The sequence below is a fragment of the Bos grunniens genome, chromosome 9 (assembly GCF_055505025.1).
Source record: "Bos grunniens cultivar Pamir isolate PY7600 chromosome 9, Bosgru_T2T1.0, whole genome shotgun sequence".
NCBI lineage: Eukaryota > Metazoa > Chordata > Mammalia > Artiodactyla > Bovidae > Bos > Bos grunniens.
This window is the reverse complement of record NC_141173.1, coordinates 82759532-82784181: the sequence shown is the minus strand read 5'-3', so window position 1 is coordinate 82784181 and position 24650 is coordinate 82759532. Positions and strand designations below refer to the sequence as shown.

The 24650-nt window shown below is 38.7% G+C and overlaps 1 protein-coding gene across 16 annotated transcripts in view; it reads right to left on the bottom strand.

The window, feature by feature from the left end:
• UTRN (utrophin) overlaps window positions 1–24650 on the bottom strand; it is a 556162-nt gene that overhangs the window by 391299 nt on the left and 140213 nt on the right. For all 16 annotated transcript variants that reach the window (XM_086318195.1, XM_086318199.1, XM_086318196.1 and 13 more), the window contains 10 exons: window positions 24391–24594; window positions 22778–22959; window positions 21781–21931; window positions 20018–20137; window positions 17737–17838; window positions 14382–14489; window positions 13923–14102; window positions 12587–12756; window positions 7873–7996; window positions 3816–3903 (listed from right to left, as the gene is read on the bottom strand). In XM_086318195.1, coding sequence (XP_086174321.1) covers window positions 3816–3903; window positions 7873–7996; window positions 12587–12756; window positions 13923–14102; window positions 14382–14489; window positions 17737–17838; window positions 20018–20137; window positions 21781–21931; window positions 22778–22959; window positions 24391–24594 — 1429 coding nt within the window. The remainder of the gene's footprint in view (window positions 1–3815; window positions 3904–7872; window positions 7997–12586; window positions 12757–13922; window positions 14103–14381; window positions 14490–17736; window positions 17839–20017; window positions 20138–21780; window positions 21932–22777; window positions 22960–24390; window positions 24595–24650) is intronic.

The following is a 24650-nucleotide window of genomic DNA, read 5'->3' as shown; positions in this document are numbered from 1 at the left end:
TGAAAGTCAAACAAAACAAATTATTTCACTTTTTAAAAACATTTTTGCGCTACAAGAGATGTCACAAAACGTAATTCACACGTTAGTTAGAAAGGTCCTAACAGACTGCACTGTGCTGGAATGTTTTGATGAAACTAGTTTGAGAAAACCAGTGATGCAATTATTTGAACATCTGTCTACTGAAGAACTTGATGTGCTTTTCTAACTGAATTGATTCATGTATCTGCATCCTTACATAGGCAGACTCTGGGTAAATTTACACTCTATAAAAAAACTTCTACATTGATTATCCAAGGTCTAGGATTTATTTAATGGCAACCCACTCCAGTGTTCTTCCTGGAGAATCCCAGGGACAGGGGAGCCTGATAGGCCGCCGTCTCTGGGGTCGCACAGAGTCGGACACGACTGAAACGAATTAGCAGCAGCAGGAGCAGGATTTATTTCTAATGTATTGAAGAGGAGGAAGGGCAGGGAGGATCACCCAGTTGTTCTTTCATTTCTGTTCAACATCTCTGGTTTTAAAACAGTAGTAGGATTAACAGCACTAACCACATGTTAAGAAGGAAAATGCAACACTGTAAAATTAGAATAATGGATAAAATGGAACGACAGTGGGAAATTTTTTAAATCACTTTTATTCTCTCACTATGGCAACCCACTCCAGTGTTCTTGCCTGGAGAATCCCAGGGAAGGGTGAGCCTGGTGGGCTGCCGTCTATGGGGTCACACAGAGTCGGACACAACTGCAGCGACTAAGCAGCAGCAGCAACAAAAGGCACAGACTCCCCAAAAATGAGAAAATTAAACCCAGAATATATAGACTCTGTTCAGATCAATGTCCCCATTTCGAAGCTTCCCATCCCATCTTAAAAAATTTTAACGACAGATGTTTTTTACAACAAACAGAATTGGGGCCCTGTAGGAATGAATGAATTTCCACTCCTACCAAAGCTAAAAAAAAAAAAAAGGTAATGGAAAATATCAAAGATTCACTATAAAATTAAACAAGTATACATAAGGTCACAAAACTCACCCCTTTATAAAATATCATATATTCCCTGATATTTGTACTTGATCTTTTGCAAATAGCACTTTCACATGAACTCAGTTTTCAGAGTATATATTATAGAAAATGCCTATTCACAGTAAGATTTTATCAAGCAAAAGTGTAGTCACCCATTGAAACTTCTTCACTTTCTAGACAAGGGAGCAGAGTAACAAAAGGGTTACTTGATTTGCCCGATGACACAAAACTAGGAAAAGACAGGAGACACCAAGGTCTCCCATTCATTCCCCAGTTGGGTGTGATTCTTGCTTTAACATATCACCTCTCACCACCTCCCTCCCTATGTAGTCTTCATATGAGTCTCTGAACTCTAAATCTGCCATACCCACCAAACGCTGACCCAGACAAGAAGTTAATTCAGTTCACAGACTTATGAAATTACCCCTTCATCACCCAGATAAAGTCTGGTTTCCAAGCTCAAATGTTGATGTAGAAGTGAAGAATCTATGATTGTAACTAACATGAATTTAACACACATTTATTGTAATTATTGAAGTATCTTAAAGGAAATTACAGTCTCTGTCTCTAGGTCCCTTCAAGTAAATACCTGAAAGAGTAATCTTCAAGTGGGGTGCCCATACCCAGGAATAAGACACTTAACAGTGGACTGTGAAAGAAATTACTATTCTACTTGGAAGGGGAAGTAGAGAGACAGGGAGGGAAAGAGAGACAAAAGGAACGAGGGAGGGAGAAGGAAAGAAAGAAATTAAGCTGTAGTAATAATTTAAAACAATGGTATATTTGCATAATTAATAAATGTATATATACTGGGCACATACATGTTTTTGTGTATGTGTATGTGACCTCAGTATATATACAAAATAAATTGACGTATTTTTCAAAAGGCAGAGGGAAAAACAATCTAAAGTGTTTTAAAATGTGGTTTTCTGGGATGGAAGCAATTGATTGATCCATTACGGACACCAGGAAACTTTCTGGAGGGGTGGAAATATTCTATATATTCATAAGTGTGTGTAGGTTTGTCAAAACAACACAGTTTCATATATTTCAATATAACTTTAAAAATGTGAAAATACTAATAATGATTAAGTGGATGAGGAGTGAGTAGGAATACATGTAATTTGGGAATGGTGGACTATCATTAATTACTGAAGGGATAATTGACACAGGAGGTGCACTGTACTATTCTGTCTGCTTTGTGTATATTTCCATTTTCTATAGTAAGAAGTCAAAAAATAAAAAGGTTGAAAACTACATTGTTGAAGAGTCTCATCTACTAATATTCACAACTCGGTTTTGGGTGTCTCTGGCTTTTATCAAGGAGAACTGCAACAGACTTCCAAATCACTTATTGTTGGAATAAAGAATAGGGCTTATAAGAAAAGCCTTTCAAAGCAAGACCGAAAAATAATCATATACAAAACTGTATTGCAGAAATATTAATCTTCACATTCTCCAGAGCCACTGGGTTTATGGGGGAAAAAAAGTTCTTTAGGTACAAATTTCAAATACAAGTAACACTTTGTCAAATTTAACTAAAATAAAACACCTGTACTAAATCAACATAATGCACTGAAAGCTATCAAAAATCAAATAATCTCAACGAATTTACCCTAAAGTAACTTCACATCCTTAATATTGCCAAAGTAACATTTTCTTTTACTGCCTCCCTCCAATATGTAACCCCAAGGACGAGATTTTAAAATGTCCCACACGATTGGATTTTAACTCCTGCTGAGTTATGAGAGTTTTATTTGGGTTCTCTTATCCATATAAATATCCATATAAATCCTAAAGGAAATCAGTCCTGAATATTCATTGGAAGGACTGATGTTGAAGCTGAAACTCCAATACTTTGGCCACCTGATGGGAAGAGCTGACTCATTTGAAAAGACCCTGATGCTGGGAAAGATTGAAGGCGAGAGGAGAAGGGAACAACAGAGGATGAGATGGTTGAATGGCATCACTGACTCAATGGACATAAATTTGAGTAAACTCTGGGAGTTGGTGATGGACAGGGAGGCCTGGCGTGCTGCAGTCCATGGGGTCGCAAAGAGTCGGACACGACTGAGTGATTGAACTGAACTGAACTGATCCATATAAAAGAACAACTTTGCTATTATCTATTTTATATAATCAGCTTCAGCATAAATTTTCATTTCTAAAAAGATTCTGCTGCCTAGAAATTTTTATGAAAAACCATTTTCCTAGCAAAAAGAGGGCTAGAGTGTTACAAGTAAATATTTGATTGTTAAACTGTAAATAGCATTACTTTGCCAACAAAGGTCTGTCTAGTCAAAGCAATGGTTTTTCCAGTAGTCATGTATGGATGTGAAAGTTGGACTATAAAGAAAGCTGAGCACCTAAGAATTGATGCTTTTGAACTGTGGTGTTGGAGAAGACTCTTGAGAGTCCCTTGGACTGCAAGGAGATCCAACCAGTCTATCCTAAAAAAAATCAGTCCTGAATATTCATTAGAAGGACTGATGCTGAAGCTGAAACTCCAATACCTGGGCCACCTGACGAGAAGAACTGACTCATTTGAAAAGACCCTGATGCTGGGGAAGATTGAAGGCGGGAGAAGGGAACAACAGAGGATGAGTTGGCTGGATGACATCACTGACTCGATGGACACGAGTTTGAGTAATCTCCGGGAGTTGGTGGTGGACAGGGAAGCCTGGCATGCTGCAGTCCATGGAGTTGCAAAGAGTGGGACACGACTGACTAAACTGAAACAGCATTCAGTGTCACCATCTAAGAAAATATTTTTTAAAAAGCAACGTTCTCACCTTTTCCCATTTGCTCCAAAAGGATTTGTCCAGTTTGGTTTAATTCATCCAGTCGGGGTTTTATTTCCATCTGTTCTTTTTCTAATCCCTGAAAATAAAGTTCCAAATAAGAATAGTTCAAACTCTCTTCTGAGTATAATGCTGATGCTTCTTGACATTTTTATATTTTATGGCCCTCTCATATTCTCTTTAGGGGTTACAGTCAAAGTTTACCTAAGAAAATACTACAAGATAAAACTATGCCATTTCAGGCTGCCCTCCAGAATGCCAGAGGTTATTAAATGTCAAAGGTAAATGCAAACAAACAGTATAAAACCTTCATTTCTTTTATAAGAGAAAAAGTTGTACACTACATTTATGAGTTTCTATCAGGAGGAAATAATTAAAATTAGTATTTTAGATCCAGGATATCTAGTCACGTATGTGAAGTCAGTAAAAATAAGTCTGAATCAAATGAATGTGCTATAAAGACAGAGATTACTAAACAAAAATTATTTAAGATTTAAGAAAGAAATAATGAGTCTCAATATCATTTGTTTGTTTTATGTTAAGCATAGGGTATAATGCAAATTTTAACCACAAGCATAATTCACACATAATCTTTAGACACTGACAATATGTTTCAGGACCAAACTAAAGAATTTTATTCTTTATATTTAAAAAATGGCTGCTAATTTTCATATTTATGTCTGTATGATTTGATATTCTCAATGTCCCTATATCTCAGAGACAGAAGAACACAAAATCTTCCAGAATCAGTAAGAAAAGGCTGAGCAAAATCATGGACACACACAAACACCTCAAATTTTTGTGTACACAGTCAATATTAGAAATTTCTCCAATTGATAATTATCTATTAATTAACTACTCAAATAGTGTCCAAAATAGCACAATCAAATGTTCCAGGCAAAAACAACAAAAACTTCCAGGTAAACCATATTATTTCAACCAGATAACCTGGAGAAGAATCCCACTTTTAAGGTCTATGCAGGTAACCACAATCAAATATTCAATAAATTTAGCTCGCCTATTTTGATGCATACAAGCTTTACTGCAACTTAGCCATTTTTATAGTCAAAGATCAAGAAAGAACAAGAGATTCTAAGAAACACTACTTACTTTTGTTAAACTAACTACCAATGCAAAAAAGCTACCATCAAACTGGAGAAAATTATTACCTGCCTTATACTAAACTGATGTCCTGCTACTTTTTATGGCAGTGGTAGATTGAACAAAGGATTCTCCACTCAGATATTGCATCAGTTAGAACAAGTTATTCCTTCATTAAAGCAACACTAGCTGATATTTCCCAAATTTGCAACAAAAATTAGCAATGGTTAAATTTTCTTTATTTTACATATTTCCCATCCCACTGACACTATTTATCTAAAACAACAAAATAAGCAAACTTAAAAAGGAAAAACATAAGAACTGCCAATCATGCCTTACATACACATATCAAAGTTGCTCAGTCATGTCCGACTCTTTGCGACCCCATGGACTATACAGTCCATGGAATTCTCTAGGCCAGAATACTGGAGTGGGTAGCCTTTCCCTTCTCCAGGGGATCTTCTCAACCCAGGATCAAACCCAGGTCTCCCACAATGCAGGCAGATTCTTTTCCAGCTAAGCCACAAGAGAAGCCCAAGAATACCGGAGTGGGTAGCCTATCCCTTCCACAACTGTTATTTTTATCCTCTCAAATATTACAATAACAATTTCTGAAAGTAAAATTGTTTCTAGATCACAGGATGAAACTTATCAATATTTTATGGGATTTGTTCCATAAAGATCACTATAACTTCCAAGTTCTCTGCCAGTTTACTGCCTTTGATTAATATTCTCTGCTGGTCTTTCAGAAACACATGAAATCATGGAACACGGCTCTCACACCTGGCTCTCTTGATCCCCTGTGCAGAGGGCTCTGATAATGGTGCTTCCACATCCCCACTGTCCACAGCCATCATTCTCTCCTTCCATAAGCCAAGAACTTTACAGAGTGCTGAAAACACAGGCTTCCGTGGAAAATCATCCTCACTTTCTAAGCACTGGCAGCAGACATATAAACAATGATGTAAATGCAGTAAGGGTTTTCACAGAGGTATGGTCAAAGCAGTATGGAATCTGCCTATGGAGGCTAATGAAGCTTTCTGAAGTAGAGGGCGTTTCAGCCACAAAGCACAAAGGCTTACTAAACGGCCATCTGGAGCCCAGAAAACAACACATGGAGAAGGCAAAGGACTGAGAAAAGCACAGGAGCCAAGAGGACTGGAGCTCTAAGGAGTGAATGAGAGCTGCAGAGGCTGTGCTGAGAGGTAGAGAAGACCCCTGCCTGGGAGGCCTTGTATGCTGGGGCCCGGCAGCGTTCCCATCGTCTCCCCACAGCAGTGGGAAGTCATCAATTAACTGCAAGCACTGGAGCTGCAAAATCAGATTGATATCTTAGACTGACCATTGGTCAGAGAACCTAAGGCTGTGAGAATTTGAGAAGGGAAGGTGAACAGTGGCAAATGCTGCAGAGAAAGGAGATCTGAGGAAAATAGAAATCTATCCTTTTGAAAGCAATCGTCAGTGGTGACCTCTAACTAAGAACAGTCACAGTGGAATGATAAAGCAAAAATCAGTCTCAGCTTCTCACGCAAACATTCAAAGTCAGGTCTAACCCCAAACCACCTCTCTAGCCTTAACTCTCTACCACTTTTATACACACATCTAGCACAAAACAAAACAAATTCTCTGTTCCAAGAATTACAGCATGATTGCCCCACTCTGAACCTCTGCTCAAGGGCACTGCCTGCCAGGTTTGCCCTTGAGCCCAGCTCCAAGCCCCTCCCTTCAGTGTCACCTCCCCCTCTGGACTTCACCAGGAGATAGCAACAGCTGTAATCCTGGCCTCCTCTCAATTCCCATAGTACCTACTACTTTCTAACTCACATCATGAACATCTATATACACATCTTATTTTTTAAACGTTGTCCAAACTCTTTTCCAACAAAGGTCCGTCTAATCAAAGCTATGGTTTTTCCAGTAGTCATGTATGGATGTGAGAATTGGACCATAAAAAAAGCTGAGTGCAGAAGAATTGATGCTTTTGAACTGTGGTATTGGAGAAGACTCTTGAGAGTCTCTTGGACTGCAAGGAAATCAAACCAGTCAATCCTAAAGGAAATCAATCCTGAATATTCTTTGGAAGGACTGATGCTGAAGATGAAGCTCCAATACCTTGCCTACCTGATGCGAAGAACTGACTCACTGGAAAAGATCCTGATGCTGGGAAAGACTGAAAGCAGGAGGAGAAGGGGACAACAGAGGATGAAATGGTTGGATGGCATCACTGACTCGATGAACATGAGTTTGAGCAAGCTCCAGGAGTTGGTGATGGACAGGGATGCCTGGCGTGCTGCAGTCCATGGGGTTACAAAGAGTTGGACATGACTGAGCAACTGAACTGAACTAAAACTCACTCCACTGGTGATGGAGATGGCAATACAGACCTGCTCAAAGTGCCCAAATTATTGGGCATGCAAAGATGCACAGAGACTTCATGAACACCAACGAGATAAATCACTACAACCTCCTGCTTCAATTTACATTACTACTCACGCAGTATAAAGTAGCACAGCCAAGATCCCATACATTTTATAGTATTTATTTTTTAAAATACATCTCATCTTAAAAATATATATATAGAAGAAATCTGGAGATTCAAAATTGCTTATTGTATTCAGAAGCCAAAACATCTTCAGCTTACATGCATATAATATTAGGTGTCAGATTAAGATAGATCTAATCAAGCTAAAAAAGAATAGTAACAACTGGACCATGTTAGCAAGTGTCCCTTCCTGCACATCTCAGTGGTTAAAGAAGGAAGAAAAAAGGGAATTGATGTCAGCCTGCTTGAACAGATTGAAAATGTAATAGAGAGTTCTAAAAGCTACCTTACAGTTACATTTATTTTACAGGAAGATTTTTGGATCCCATCACATCTTTATGCCAACAGCAGAGCCATTCTGATGAAATATTTTATTCACTGGGATATTTTTGTTTTATCTTTTACCTTCAACTTCTTTTTCATTTCTGATGTTTCTTGCATCTTCTTATACTCTTTTATCTCTGTGGCTTGAATGGCAGTCTTTGATTTCAAGATCCAGTTCAACAGCTCAGCACTTATAGCATCAAACCTGATTTAAGATTCAGATGTTACCAACTATCATTCATTTTCTACTATTGTTTCACTTGGCTCAAGAAAGAGAGCAACCACAACACCAATACAGCATGTGGTTTTAAACACTCCTCAAAAATAAAGGCAACCCAGAAATACAGTAACCACACAAAATCACATCATACATTTACAGTTTAAAGTATGAAAAGAGAAACAAAGTTGTAATGTTAATAAATAAAATTATTAAATAAAAATTTTAAACATTATAAGAGCTTGTATTTTCACAAGCTTTTTGTAGATCATGAAAAATAGATATGGTGAGATACCCACAAGTAACAACAAGTACAGAGATTCCTAAACTAATACCTTCTTTAACTCAACATGTATTACTGAGCCTCATATATGCCAGGCACTGGACTGGGCTCTTAATATAAAGGTAAACCAGAAACAATCCCAGAAATTCACAGGATGCCTCCTAATTCAACTGGGGAGGGGTGGCTTCCTGGAGAACAACAGCTTTATGCCCAGGAGTTATCCTTGCAAAGGGAAAACAAAGAAAGGGAGGAACACACCTTGAGCACTGTAAGTAGTTAAGTGCAACTGGAATAGCGAGTACTAACTAAGCAGGGAGGAACGATAGATGATGTGGCAGAGAGCCTCTCGGACCAGTAACTGGAAGGCCCTGCAGGCTAGCTGAAGGAGCTGGACCTTAACCGAAAGGCAACAGAAAGCCAGTGAGGGGCTTAAAGCATGGGACTGACATGATTATATTTACCCTTTTGGGTCCCTGAAAAGAAAGAATAGAGACAAGTCCAGAAAATAGACGGTGGTAGTCACAGGAGCCAGAACTAAGTAAGAGTGGAAAGGAAAAAAGGGAACAGACCTGGGAGGTGTTGAGAAGGTCAGTTAAAACCACAGTGATGAGGAACAAGAGGAGAAACATTCAGTGGGCGCTGGCCATATGCCAGGCCCTTTCCAAATGGTTTCTGTGCATTATTAACTCCAGGAATCCTCACAACAACCCTGCGAGTATACACTATTATTATCCCTTCTAATGATGAAGGAATTGAGCTCACAGAGGTTTTAAATAACTTCTCCAGACCACAAAGCTAACAAAGGCTAGAGCTGGGATTTAAGCTGAGCAGTCTGTGCTTGTAACCAGGACTCTGCACACAGAACTCAAAGCAACTTCTGGATATTTTTAGATGATTCTCAGGTAAGCACAGGTTGTCCTTGCTGATTCTTTTGGGAAACTTGGCTGAACAGGTTTTCAGTGAATTCTGAGTATTCGTCTTTTCACCAAGGTAAATTTGTCTTGTCATTTGAATGGGATTTTGTGACACTCTAAGTAAATAACCAAAGGTCACAGTATCAGTCAAACCACAGTACACTCCTCATGTCATCTTCACAGCAGATTTCTACTTAATCTTTCAGGAGCACAAACCAAAGATCGTGTTTTAAATGACCTTGGAGACTGAGTCCATCTCTGCCCTCAATATGAGCGAGAACAATGTGAATGCATTAGAGCCACCATGATCATCTCAGGTCATGTTAATAGATAGGAATCTAGATGATAGGAAATGACTGTTACTATGGTGTTAAAAGAAAAAAAAAAAAAAAAAAACAGCCAGTAGCAGCACAGCAGAGGAGAAGGGGAAATAAACCATTACTTCTGAAGCATGTATTATAAGCTGTGCTACGCAGTTATTCAAAGTTCATACCTGTTCGGACAGCCCATTTTAAGACAAGCTAATAGTGCTTTCTACATCAGACTAAAAATAGTAAAGGATCTGAAAATCAAGTCTCACTAGGATGCTTAACAATATTTTGGACTTTAGGACAATGTAAATTAGATTATGAAGCGTATCCTTAAACTCTGAAGAGGTACCATATTGAAGGGGGTGATGTGGTTGCGTACCACTCCAAAATGCAAAACCAGCACCATTAGTAGACTCAGAGGGGTTTTAAAGTTTAAAAAAAAAACACAATATTTGGGCAAAATTTCTAATAATGAAATTTCACTGCTGTCTATTATAACAAACTGAATGTACTCAAGTCTCTATGTTGTCTAAGAAGGAACTGAAGCCATTTCTGCATCAATCAAATCTCAGAAGACTGTGGAACTCACAACTGGTTGCCCACCCAAAAGACACCTCCCTCCCCACATTTCTTCCTTGCTGCCTGAGTACCCCCAGAACACAACTACAGAGATGGAAAATGCAGGATAGTTTCAACCTCCCAGGAACCCAGGGCAGGGCAAATGTCTGAGTTTTGGCGAGTAAGACCAGAGTCAGGGAGTTAGTAATATCTTCCATAAAAGGTCCTTCTCCCTGATTGAAAAAAGAAAAAAGTTTTGTTTAGAAGACAAATAAGGAAAAACTTCCCTGCCTGCATATAAAGCAGGTTATACAAAGTTGTTACGCCAAGTGCTACAGCAGCATCTTGGGATCATGAGAAGACAGGTTTTGCCTTTTACCTTGCTAACATGCTGAGGATGGCAGAGACAGGGTGCCACGATGCTGACCCACACCATCCCATTAAAACTGCCCCACCTCCGGACTTTTTGCAACATGAGATAGTCAATGACCTCATTGTATAAGTCACTTTGGGCACAGTACTCTGTTTCTTGCAACAGAACTCACCCTATACAACATGGACATGTGTAAGATTGTATAGTTAGGCACCGTGACATTGCGATTTATAGTAAGAAACAAATATTTGGTCTTTGGCCTTGTTTCTAACACAGAGTTCCCAAACTCTTGGAATTTCCAAAGTGATAAGAGCAACAGAGGTGTCATTTGTCATGTTAGTGAGATGACTTTTGAATCCCATCTAAAATCCCATCTAAAAAGGTAGGCTGGTTGTCCGGAGACCCAACCTTGTAATTACAGGGTTGGAACTTTAGTCTCACCTTGCCCCCCTGACCTCAGGGGAGGGGAGAGGGGCTGGAGGTTGAATCAATCACCAAAGATCAACGATCTAATCAATCATGACTTTGTAATGCAGCCTCCCTAAAAAGTCACAAGGATAGGGATCAGAGAGCTTCGGGTAGGTGAGCATGTGGATGTTCAGGGAGACCAGGGCACCTGGAGAGGGCATGGGAGCCCACACCCTCTCCCCATGTCCTGCCCTGTGCAGCTCCTCAGTCCGGCTCTCCCTGAGTTGTATCCTTTTATAACAAACCAGTCATCTATTAAGCAAAACATTTTCCTGAGTTCTATAAGCTACTCTACGAAGCTAACTGAAGCAGAGGAGGTGGTGTTAGAAATCTCTGAATTATAGCCAATTGGTCAGAACTATAGGTAACAACCTAGATTTGTAACTGGCATCTGAAGTCCAAGGAAGAGGTGCTGGAACCCTCTAACCTGTAGCCAGTTGGTAAGAAGCATAGGTAACCTGGCATCTGATCTAAGATGGGGCAGGAGCAGGAAAAAGCAGACCTGGAGGAATAAACCTCTAACCTGTGAAGTTAGAATTGGTACCAGAACCTATTCATGCACCCTAGTCTTTCACAGCCTGCCCAGCTTCCAAATGCACAAAATCAACTGGCCGATACATGGACAGAATATAGACACTCAGGAAATAAAAGGTCCACAGTAAGATCAACATCACAAGCATCTCCCTCATCTGCTGCCTTGGCTCCAGAAGTAAAAGTTCCACAGCTGTTGTTTGCAACTCAGAGGTCCAACTCATGGTCCTAAAAGGAGATGCTGTTAGGATGCAGGAACGCAGCCTTATTACCAAAACTAAAGTCAACAGGTAAAACTGCAATCCTGCTTTGTCTAACAAAAGCTGAATTGGGGAAATCATATTATTTTTATTCAGGCAAAAGTAACTGCCCATGTACCCAAGCACTGGAATTCTACTGTCAAAGGGCATGAAAACAGCAGTATTCAAGGGCTGCTCTGAGACTATCTGTTCCAGGGCCGGTGAGTACGGTCCCTGGCCCATAGGAAAGCGCTGCAGAAGATTCAACATTAGTGAAAGCTCAATGCATGCCAGATATGACTGTTCCTCTTGTAAAGATCCTGAGTTTCCTTTGAGTCAGAAAATGAAACAAATTTTACCAAAGATGGATCTTTGGTAACATGAAGAATCTGTTACTAAAACAAAGGAATTAACAAGGAAAGAAAGAAGACATGAAGACAGCAAGGGAAGGAAAAGAGAAAGATCTAAAGGAATTACTTCCCTTAATTAAGTTTCTTTTAAAGGTAAGAAGAAGGAGAGTCACAAAGAATAAGGAGATAGATCTAAAGCAAAACTGTAGGAACTGTGACAGTGGAAGAAAGAATAAACAAAGGATCGTGGACAATTATATCCACCCACAGTAAATGATGGGAAAGAAAGAACTAAGGAAACGATATGTTCTGTCCATGAAGGCTACAGGCACACAGTTCTACCAAATGAACCAAAGATAAATAAAATCCAGATGACTTAGATGCTTAACCAGTATAAAGTGGAATATTCAGAAGACTGAGAGGTAGTGAGTGGTTCAGTAGTTGAATTTCCATTACAATAATTATGTTTAAATTTGCATATGATTAGTGATCAGTACAAAATAAGTACCGAGCACAAAATATTAATATATCATGTGCAAAATAGTTCTCACTTTTTTTTAGCTTCCAAATCCACAGGGATCTGTCTCTTCTTTGGGGGAGGAGGAGGAGGCAGCTCTTGCTTAGACCTTTTTGTAGTTACTTGTTCTCTTAGGCGAACCGTCTCTAAAAGATCCTTCTGAGGAATCTGGGACATTCCCAGCTTTGCAACAGCCTGAGTTACCTGAAATAAAAATCAACCAGGTTTAATGTTTTACAACAGCTTTATTGAAATATAATTCACAAGCCATAAAATTCTCCCTTGGAAAACATATGATCCCATGGTCATCAATACATTCAGAGTTGTTGTGCAACCATGCCCACTTTCTAATTCCAGAATAAGGCTTATCATTTCAAAAGGAAATCCCATACCCAGTAACAGTCACTCCCATCCTTCTCTCCCTCTTGCCCCTAGAAATGACTAATCTCCTTTCTGTCTCTACAGTTTTGCCTATTCTGGATATGTCATGTATTAATAGAATCAGTGCATTAACCTTGTGACCAGCTACTTTTACTTAGCACAATGTTTTCAGGGGTTCATCTCTGTTGTATCATATATTGGTACATTATTTTATTATTACTTAATAATATTCCCAGGTGGCAGTGGTAGTAAGGAACTTGCCTGCCAACACAGGAAATGTAAGAGATGCAGGTTTGATCTCTGGGTCAGGAACATCCCCTGAAGTAGGAAATGGCAACCCAATCCAGTATTCTTGCCTAAAGAATCCCACGGACAGAGGAGCCTAGAAGGCTACAGTCCACAGGGTCGCAAAGGGTGGGACATGACTACGTAACTTGGCACACAGCACACAATAATATTCCATTGTATGAATACACCACATTTTGTCCATCCATATATCTATTGATGGATGTATGGGTTGTTTCACTTTTTGGTTGTTGTGAATTTTGCTGCTCTAAATATTCATGTACAAACCAGTGTTATTTTTGATCAAGATGCTAAAATATTTTTTTAATTTATAAAATTATTTAAGATGAAAAAATCATTTTCGAGAAGGAAATGGCAACCCACTCCAGTATTCTTACCTGGTAAATCCCATGGACAGAGGAGCCTAACAAGGTCACAACTGAGTGACTGAGCACAAAGATCATGTCTAAGTGTTACCAGTTACTAATGGTCGAATGACTGGATATCAGAAGTTTTTTAAGGTCTGTTAAAATTCACTTTAGAAAACTAAAGAAAATACATGTCAATTTTTCAATTTTACAGTTAACCAGGTATAAAAAAACAACTTTTTAGTTTAACTACTACTTTTATTACACCAACACTAAAACAAAGCTGAATGTATAATTTCTACTTAATGGCACAAAGTATTCCCAAAGCATAGGTACCTGGTTGGAGGAATCTTCTAATCTCTGAACCAAGGAATCCCACCTCTGAGTCAGCTCCTCTGAGTCCCTGTTGATCTTCTTGGATGTCTTAGGATTATCAAGTAATTGACCCACATCCTGGCCAATCTCACTCAGCTGATCCAAAGCTTGGCGCTTCATTTCCATGTCTTCCTTCAAAATCTAGTATTTCAGATACGTATTAGATCACTGAATCACTTTAAACAGGAACGTATCTTCCTGTTCCCCCGTCAGAAAATGTAAACCTCTGTATTTTAGAGTAAAATTTACCTGCTTTAATTCCCTAAAGCTAAAACATAAGACTTCTGGTTTTAGATCATTGCAGAGCAGCATTCTAGTGTTAGGGAAATGAATTCACTCACTACATTCTATCAACCATTGACATAAAACACTAAGATATCATAGGCTCACAAGAGAGGTGCTGACAGCCACATCACTTACAGCCAGTCGTCGAACACTGACGCTTAGTTCCTTTTGGTCTTTGAAGTTGCTCGTCTGGACTTTATTTAAAGATTCTTCTTTTTCAGTTAACCATGCTTTCAACAAGCACTGCGAATAATAACCAAAGTTCGAAATATATTTAGGGAATCATTTGGTAGTTCAACTCAATCAAGTTCTAAAATCTCTTATTTTTATGTTACTGGAGGCTTTATCCAGATCTGGGAGAAGAAGGATTTCAAACCCCTAAGCCTGAGGCATAAAAAACTCAGAAAGATATCTTTGCTTAAGATATAACCCTTCACAGATTTGCAACTGATCAACCTAAAATTAACCCCAAACCTGGAAAATTAAACCTAATTCTCAGGGAGGCTGATGGCTCTAAAAGGCTAAATCCAACTATCCAAGTCTCCAAAAGAATCACTTTATAACTCTCCAGATGCCGAGGGAAGGTCAGAGATTTTCTTTTCTCAGTCCCTCTGTTAGGCAAAAAAGAGAGAAAAGTCAAGTTACATGGCTTGTAAACTGCAGAGCCAGATCACAGACCCACACCCCAAAGCTGATGGATTTTCCATGTATCTTGCAGGACAACCACACTAATGCTCCAGATTCAACAGCAGTTATGATTAGAAGAGGAAGCCTGAGGCTACTCCAAAGCCAATATGAAAAGCTTTAAACTTCATTGGCCAACAGTGCATGTCTTTTAGACATCAGATATTTAGTAAAGAGATAAATTTGAAGGAGGGATAAAAAAAATGGTTGCCTTAATATAATTTTTCTCAAAATGTAGTATTTACCACAGAAACTTTCTTCTATAGAGTTGAGGTGGGCAATTCTTGGTTGTGTGTTTGGAGTCAACTCTTTTCTCAAGTTTGATTTATCAGTTTATTTAACAACCATTCTCTGCCTTTATATTTCACTCAGAAAAGGACAAATATTAAGAAAATAATGTAAATATGAATTCTGTCCTCAATGTAGTAAGAGTTACCACAAAAATACCCATAGCACCAGATAGAAAATGCAGACACCACAAAGAGACTGCTTCCAGTTTTGAAACAGTGGGGGAGGGAGAGGGAGTTCATAAATGACTTCATGGTCCCTGATGGATATGTCACTGGCAAAGTCCACTGGGATACTGGGAAAAATAAGGTGGAATCTAGGTGACATGGTCTGACCTCTTTTGGGTTTAGTCTAGCTTCACTTGCTTATAGGGGGCAGTGTGCAAAGCCCTCACACCTAACAGGATGGATTAGTGTTCCCAGAGGAGAGTTACTGTGCCCAACACCTCAACTGGGCAGCCTGTGTGCACAAGTGCTGTGTGGGATGCCTCAGTCCAAGATGGCGGCGACAGGCATAGAGAGGCTGCACCTGGTGTGATCTGGAGCCAAAGAGCTCTGCCCCCTCCCGCCAACAGGAACCCTCTAAATCAGCCCCACCAATGACTGACTGCCAGGGAGAGCACTGACTAGAGCGCAAGCTCACTCCTTTCCATTCTTTCATCAAAGAATAAAATTCTCCTTTGCTTCTGAACCAGACAGTTTCATTCTATGGGCTCAAATATCACTAGGCAAGAGGGCCCTCGTAGGAGCTGGACTCAAAAGAGTTGGTAACAGGTGGGGAGAACTTAAAAACAGATAGGCAAAAAGACATTTCGAGGCAGATGCCACACTTAAACAAAAACACAGAGACTAGAAAACTAGTTCGCTCTTTCAAAAAAAATGAAAACAATACAAAACCCATCAGGAATCTACCATGGACCGTGCATTGAGAATACAGCACTGAAAAGAAGTAGCACTGCTCTGCATTGAGAAGAAGTACTACTCTGCATGGCCACAAGGCCACGGCAGTCTTGGAATGAGCCACAAACTGGGAATTCAGGATTTGAACACTGAGTACATGAAAAGACAGAGGGAAAGTTTAGAAAGGTAGATTAAAGTCAATCACAGAATATCCAGCTGGCCACACTTGGCTCATGCTGGAGAAATTTTGAACTAATTCTCAGAGCCCATTTCTAACTATCTTAAAGCCTCTGCAACTAAGTGAACAATAATCCCTTGAAAGACTGTTTAATTCAGACACAGTTGATTGGTCTTATTCTCTGTAACAACAAATTATCAATTGAGTACCAATGTTGGCTTCGTTTCTACATTTTAACAAGATTTCTCCTTCCATATCACTAATAGAAGGCCATTCAAAGGTCAGTTTTAAACCTAACATAATAAATGGCCAAAATCCTAGCCACTCTCTATTTTTAAATATTTGTGATTACCAAATTTTGATTCTTTCTGAATTTTAAATTATTTTAAGAAGAGTAACACAATGGTTCCCTAGCAATCAGTCTCCTACAATCATTAATGAAGTTAAATTTCAATTATTCTATGTGACTTTTTGGCCTGAAGAAAAGATAAGTAAATTTAAATCTTTGTAAAGCAAAATGTAAACATTTCAGAAATCAGAATCAGGTCTATCATGCAATTCTTAAGAGGAAAATTCTGGCCAAAGATTGAGGGCAGGTGGCAGTAGCTTACAATTTACATGGGGACAAATTTTGCAACCTGCTTTTTAAGAGTTCTCTCTGCCACCATATTTAGTAAATCACAAAACAGCATACATTTATCCCATGAAAAGAATATAGCTGCTTTTTGTGGACAGAAATAAAAGGCATTTAAAAGAATCACAGTGAACCCTGGGATGTGGGAACAGAGTATCTGTTTATTTTCTACACCACAACTCTTTGGCATTTTGAAGAAAAGTCTTGCTTATTTGTATTCTGTTTTGATGGTTGCTTTTCTGGAAGGATGGAGATGGGCAAAAGGCCACCAATCAGACTGAAAACTCTAAGTGGCAGCTTTGCACCAAAGGTTCATTTTCTATGTTAATCCTTGGTGGAAAAAAATTAGCTACGTGTTCAATCATCGGTGTTGCTAAATAATATTTTTCTTGTTAATTTCAGCAGTTATTCTGATTAAAAATCACAGGTTTAAAGTTCACAAAATACTGAGTGGATTCATTTATCATTATGTACTGAGCACAAGCCATACACTAGGCTGTATGGCTACAAGTTCAAATACATTATCCAACACAAATGCAGTAAAAATTATGTCAAGTAAATCCTAAAACTAGCATATCTAAAAACTAATCTAACTAATGAGCAAGGTCAAATTGTTATTACAATAGAGCTAATTTATAATGCAATCGCTATGAAGAAACTGCATAATGGACTGAAATCTGACTTTTAACATAATAAATAATTATAAATTTTCGTTCTGAAGAAATATAAGTGATTTATTCAAATGCAATAATTAATGATGGTTACTGTTCACCATGTATTTTGCCCATTATGTATACAGCTTCATACCTGTTCTTCCAATAATTCCTGCCACAAAATGTTGATTTCCTGTAACCTATTCCAGCGTTCTTCAGTCCATCGGCACACAGCTGTCCAGCGTTCACCGAGTTTCTAGAAAAGGAAAAACCGATCCTTCATCAACAAAGCCTGAAGGGATAGTCATCACAATCCTTAAAGAAATTCTTGACATCCATTGTTCTTTATTACAGAGTAGTAATTATGAAAAATATTATGAATGTTGCTTTAAAAAAAACAGATGAATTCTATAAAATTATAGATAAGACAAACTAATTTCCATAGAATTTAACTATTTCATATTACACAGTTAGAATATGGCACAACTGGAACTCTATCTTGTAACTTTTTACTTCAAACTCCAGCTCTTTTCTATTTTATTGTGGCTTTTATATGAGAATTTGACAGTTTCACACACACCTTCAAAATACAGCAAACGTATCTACTTTCAAGGCTTCCATTTTTTCAGGCTATAATTAAGACAAAATTCAGTGTGTGGCTCATTTCTTAACCATTTTTACATGCCAAGACAATCTTCATCGGTAGTACCAAAAATTACAAAAAAAAAAAACTGTTTTGATTTGTTGTGTTTATATTGCATGATACACAGAAAATTCCACCAAACAGCAACAGAATATTATAAGTATTAGCAAGACTAAATCAATAAATTTGATACATTAAAAAAAATCAATCTTCATGATGACTTTCCCAACTAATTACTTTATTACCACTTTATAAATAATGATTAACAAATTCTGTTTTGTTTCTTCATTACTTACCTATAAGCAAGAATTATTTAATGCATATTATCTTATTTCATTTGTATTATCAAAATAGGCTTTGCATTGCGCAAAAGTAGAGAACGTAGAGCCAGAAGAGAGATCTCTCATCTCCGAATGAAAACTCATTGCCTATTTAAACCTCGGGGCCTCCACTCAACCACTATGAATACCCTCACTGTTAAATAGACAAGACATGAATGCCTACCTCTACGATTACTGTAAAAACTAAATACTGTTGCACCAAAATCTCAAAACCACTGCCCAGTTTTAAATGTTGAAAAAGAATTCCATATGATAATTTATAGTTACTAAAAATCATCAACTGAAAGTTACTGAAATCATCACCTGGCAACATTATATCAGGTAATCCAAGTTCAAATAAAATACAGCTGACCCTTGAACAATTGGGCGGGTCCGCTCATACTTGGATTTTTTTCAGTAAATACATAGGAAAAAATTTTGAAGACTTGTGACAAAAATTTGAAATGAAGATGAACCACACAGCCTAGAAATATCAAAAAAAAAATTAAGAAAAAGTTAAAAATTCAGGAATGCATAAAATATCTGTGCTGCTGCTAAGTCACTTCAGTCGTGTCCGACTGTGTGTGACCCCATAGATGGCAGCCCACCAGGCTCCCCCGTCCCTGGGATTCTCCAGGCAAGAACACTGGAGTGGGTTGCCATTTCCTTCTCCAATGCATGAAAGTGAAAAGTGAAAGGGAAGTCGTTCAGTCGTGTCCGACTCTTAGCGACCCCATGGACTGCAGCCTACTAGGCTCCTCCATCCATGGGATTTTCCAGGCAAGAGTACTGTAGATACGTATATAACATACAAAATATGTTCTAATGGACTATTTGTTACCAGTACAACTTCCAGTCAACAATAGGCTATTGTTAGTTAAGTTTTGGGGAAGTAAAAATTATACTAGGATTTCTGACTGCTTGAGAGGTCAGTGCCCCAAACCCCATGTGTTTAAGAGTCAACTGTACCAAAAACTCTCTTTATAAAGACTTGTAAGCATACACTATAGTCACTGAGCAAAAGGAAGCAAGTTGTTGGGGTTCCCAAAACTGATGCTGACATTTACATATTGATCTACTAAAGAAACAGGGATATTAAATCCTACATGACTGAAATTCTCAAACTTCACATTTTTTTACATATTCACTGGCCCCACTCCCAGTGAGGCCCAGAAATATGCATTTTAACAAATTCATCAAGTGATTCTGGGCAAGAAGGCTGTGGATCATTTGTTGGCATCAGTTCTTGAGCTTCAAAATCTTGTTCATACACCCAAAGGCTGAAGTAAATGAATGATATCTTGGTTCTCCTATAAACCCCCATGCTGTGGAACCCCAGCTGGGAAGTACAACCTAAAGAAGATGGTTTTACTAACCTAAATAAACAGACTGAACATGAAGAATAGGAACAATGTGTGACTGAGGCTCAGACCCCAGGTGCCTTAGCACTATCGTACTTTATAAGTCCTTACCTGTAATTGATCTTCCAAAATAGCTGTAGCACTCTCGCCACTGTTTTCATCAACAATCACCACCATGTGAGTCAGGGAATTCACTTTCACTTGTTCAGCCTCAAGATCATTCTGCAAACTCTAGAGAAAAAATTCAGATAAACCATTATGTCTACTCTTTCCCATTTACATATTTAAAATCTACCCAGTTGTCAATAGTAATTAAGGACACTTAATGAGGCATCCTGTTTTAAATTTCCAACCATTAGCCTAAGTGTTCTCCTAAGGAAACAAACCCATTATATATCTTTACATTTCATTATGAACCAAAGCAATTTGAAAATGCAATGTCATAACAGACTGCAAATGTGATGTCATCACTTTTATTATTTTTATTCCAAGTTTTGGCTGAAAGAATAAGAGAAAAGGTGTCACATAATCAAGTTTAGTGCATACAGTAGGAATTAAGAATATAGAATCATTAAATCAAAAAAGTTCCAAATTTAAATACACAAAGTCAGAGATCATTTTATCTAGTACAGCACTGTATAAAGTGACATAAGTCAAATGTGATTTAATAGTCAGAAGCTGTTCTGATTCGTTACCCAGGAAAGCAACTGGGGTATACAGACAATTTTCTTCCCACCTCTTCCATGGGAAGAGAATGCCAGGTCACAAGACATATATTTAGGTGTATAGGTAATTTATTCAAATACTACCGATAGTGTTGTCAACTGCCTTGAGTTTTTGTGTTTAATGTATCCTTAAAGCTTAATTTACCCATTTATCTAGTTATTTCATTGAGAAATAAAATTCTTCAAACACTTTGCAGAGAAGCTATTTTACTCTACCTTTCCTTGACTATGAAAAGTTATCTCCTAAATTTGTGACCTCCCTCATAGCTAAGTTGGTAAAGAATCCACCTGCAGTGCAGGAGACCCCAGTTGGATTCCTGGGTTAGGAAGATCCCCTGGAGAAGGGATAGTCTACCCACTGCAGTATTCTTGAACTTCCCTTGTGACTCAGCTGGTAAAGAATCTGTCCGCAATGCAGGAGACCTGGGTTCGATCTCTGAGCTGGGAAGATCCCCTGGAGAAGGGAAAGGCTACCCACTCCAGTATTCTGGCCTGAAGAATTTCATGGGCTGTACAGTCCATGGGGTCACAAAGAGTTGGAAACAACTGAGCAACTTTCACTTTTCAAACCACTCACAAAACTCATGAATCCTCACCTAGGAAAAGAAGCAATAGCTTTCCTGAAGGATTATGAACAGACCAATCTGAGGGTTTCCTTATTTCCCAACACGTTGCATTCATGCAATGGACTAGGGTTCTTAACCACTCATGAGTCCAAAAAACAAAAAAAAACTTTGAGAATCTTATGGACACTATGTACTTTCATAACAAATCTCTGCTGCTGCTGCTGCTGCTGCTGCTGCTGCTAAGTCACTTCAGTCGTGTCCGACTCTGTGTGACCCCATAGACAGCAGCCCACCAGGCTCCCCCGTCCCTGGGATTCTCCAGGCAAGAACACTGGAGTGGGTTGTCATTTCCTTCTCCATAACAAACCTCTATATACCCATATAAAATTTGACCTTCGTTTTCATCCCTGGCTCAGAAAACCCACATCCCTATGCACTCCACCCTGCAAGTTACTGAATACAAGAGTGCACTGAAGGAGTGTCCCAGCTCTGTGCTAACGATAGACGCCATCAACCCCTGAGAATTCTAAGTGCTGCTTTTTCATATTTGATAAGGTATAAAAGAAATATGAGCCAGATTTACTTTATGATCTTCCAGCAGCTTTTGCAGGGATTTTAAGTCATCATCCAGGGGGCAAGTTTCCATCTTTTGAATGCGTTCTTCTGTGAGCGTTAACCAGGCGGACAGCTGCTGTAGCTGTTTCCTCTGGAGTTCCATGAGGACATCGTGCAACCTGTCCAAGGGGAGCAGAGCGTTATCCCTACTCCTTCTTCCCTTTGCAAAGGCAAACACACACTCCAGGCATCAAGGAAACGGGGCAGGGAACACACTCTTGTCTAACCTTTTAAAGCAACATTTAGTCTTTAAATATAGAAACCAGCAAAAAACTTATTTTCTTCCTAAATGCAGTCAATTAAATGCACTCCAAAAATGCAAATAACAGCACCCTCTATTTGTATCAGAATCATTGTTTCTTTAATCAGGAATTCCTGCCTATTAAATAGGTGGAAATTGCAGTGGAATAGTTTGCTCCTTAACATACAATACACGAAATAAAATGAACTGTACTCTTAAAAAAGGTTACAAAAGGGAGTTCTAGATAAATAAAACATAGCCCTATCTTCATGTCAGAGTTGGTGGTTAGCCAGCTTTAATACTGCAAAGTCCACATACAATGTCTTTGCCCTTTTTTTGCTGATTTCTGTATGGCCACTTTTACCTTTTCATTTGGTTAACATATCAAAGGGGAAATAAAGATCATAAAAATTCCAGCAATGCTACATACAGAAAAGAGTCAAAATTTGACAAGGCAAGTTCCCACAGACATGTAGACTTTTAGTTGTGTTAAAGTGGGCAACTGGGACTTTCAGTGGTTAAGACTTCGCCTTCTAATGCAGAAGGTAAGGGTTCAATCCCTGCTCAGGGAACTAAGATCCCACAAGCCTTGTGGACAGAAAAACAGAACATAAACAGCAGAAGCAATATTGTAACAAACTCAATAAAGACTTTAAAAAAATTTTTTAAAGAAAACAACTAGGCCCCAACTTGCAGCAGTGTTCACTCCCAGGCCTCCACTCACCGGGACTGTCTGTCCATACTTTCGACCCTGAGCGCCTCCCATCTGGCATTCAGCAGGGACATTTGTTCCTGAATCTCAAACTCCTCTTCATCTGTCAGAGTTCCTTGTGTTATCAGTTGGTTTCCTGCCTGCAAGACGTTCCCCACGCTGCTCTGGTGAGCCGTCAGTTCCATCATAAAAGCCTGGGAAGGTACATTGTTATGATCTATGAGCTGCTCATTGAAGAAAAGCAAATCTTAATAAATTGTTAATGGCTAAATATCAATGCTGTGGGGGGAAAAAAAAGTAACCATGCAGACTTCAAATAAAGCAGACTTTGATCCACTTTTTTGTAAGCTCTGAATATAGGAAATAAGCAGCTGACCTAAGGAAAAAGATAAGATCAAAGAGGACCATATTATATCTGATAACACGAGCTATTTTTATGTCAATGCTGATTATGCGACTGATAGATCATTAACATGGAACTAAGAGAAGATATAATAAATAAAACACCACGCTCGCCCAAAAGGACTTGCTTAAATAAAATGACCATTTGTATTATTTTCAAACCAAAATAGCAAATAAAACCTGTCAATTAACATACCACCAAAAAACTACTTAATCAAAAGAATTCTTCACATAACCCAATCACTACAAAGCAATATATTCCTGAAATAGTAGGAAATTTTCATTATATAAAAGTATACAAGAATACTGGATACAAGTTTGTTTAATCATATAACAAATAAAAATAACCACTTCCTAGGGAGCATTCAAAATTTAAAGACTTGGTGTACTGATTAGCCATTTTATGTCTTAACTATAATAATACACTTCCAAAACGAGCAGTACTAAAGCGCTGATTTTTGTCAGTGGCTCCACTGAATCTACAAATTATGGTAAGACCAAAATCCAAAATTTAATTCCAACATAGAGTTAATCATGCACGCCAGTTTTATAATGAAGCCCTATTTAAAAATCTTAAGTCTTCCAAAAAAAAAAAAAAGTGTAAAGCAGAGACATTACTTTGCCAACAAAGGTCCACCTAGTCAAAGTTATGGTCTTTCCAGTAGTCATGTATGAATGTGAGAGTTGGACTATAAAGAAAGCTGAGTGCCAAAGAACTGATGTTTTTGAATTGTGGTCTAAGAGAAAACTCTTGAGTCTCCCTTGGACTGCAAGGAGATCCAACCAATTCATCCTAAAGGAAATCAGTCCTGAACATTCATTAGAAGGACTGATGCTAAAGCTGAAGCTCCAATACCTTGGCCACCTGATGCAAAGAACTGACTCATTTGAAAAGACTCTGATGCTGGGAAAGATTGAAGGCAGGAGAAAGGGACGACAGAGGATGAGATGGTTGGATGGCATCACCGACTCAATGGCCATGAGTTTGAGTAAGCTCCGGGAGTTGGTGATGGACGGGGAGGCCTGGTGTGCTGCAGTCCCTGGGGTCGCAAAGAGTTAGACACAACTGAGCAACTGAACTGAACTGAACTGAAGTTCTCAAATAATGCCATGAAATTTCTGTGGAGCAGAATTCAGTAAACAATATATATCAGGGTGCATCTCCTGATTAAGACACAGGCACCATGGCACATACTCCTGTTCATCAGCTACAGATTACTTACTTCATGGGTTGCAAACTGGTCTTTGACTTCTTCCACATCATCAGAAATGTCATCCTGCTCCTGAAAAGTATCCTCGGCAGAAAGCAACCAGGTCAGCACTTCCTCCAGTGCTATCTGATAGGTGTCTAGATCCATATCAACCTCCGTGACAGTGCTGGGGGTTTCAGCTCGGGGACTCTCTTGCTCCTCTTCTGGTGCCGAGCTCTATGAAAACAAATCCAAGAAAATCCACAAGCATCATGAAGACCAGAAGGTGTTCA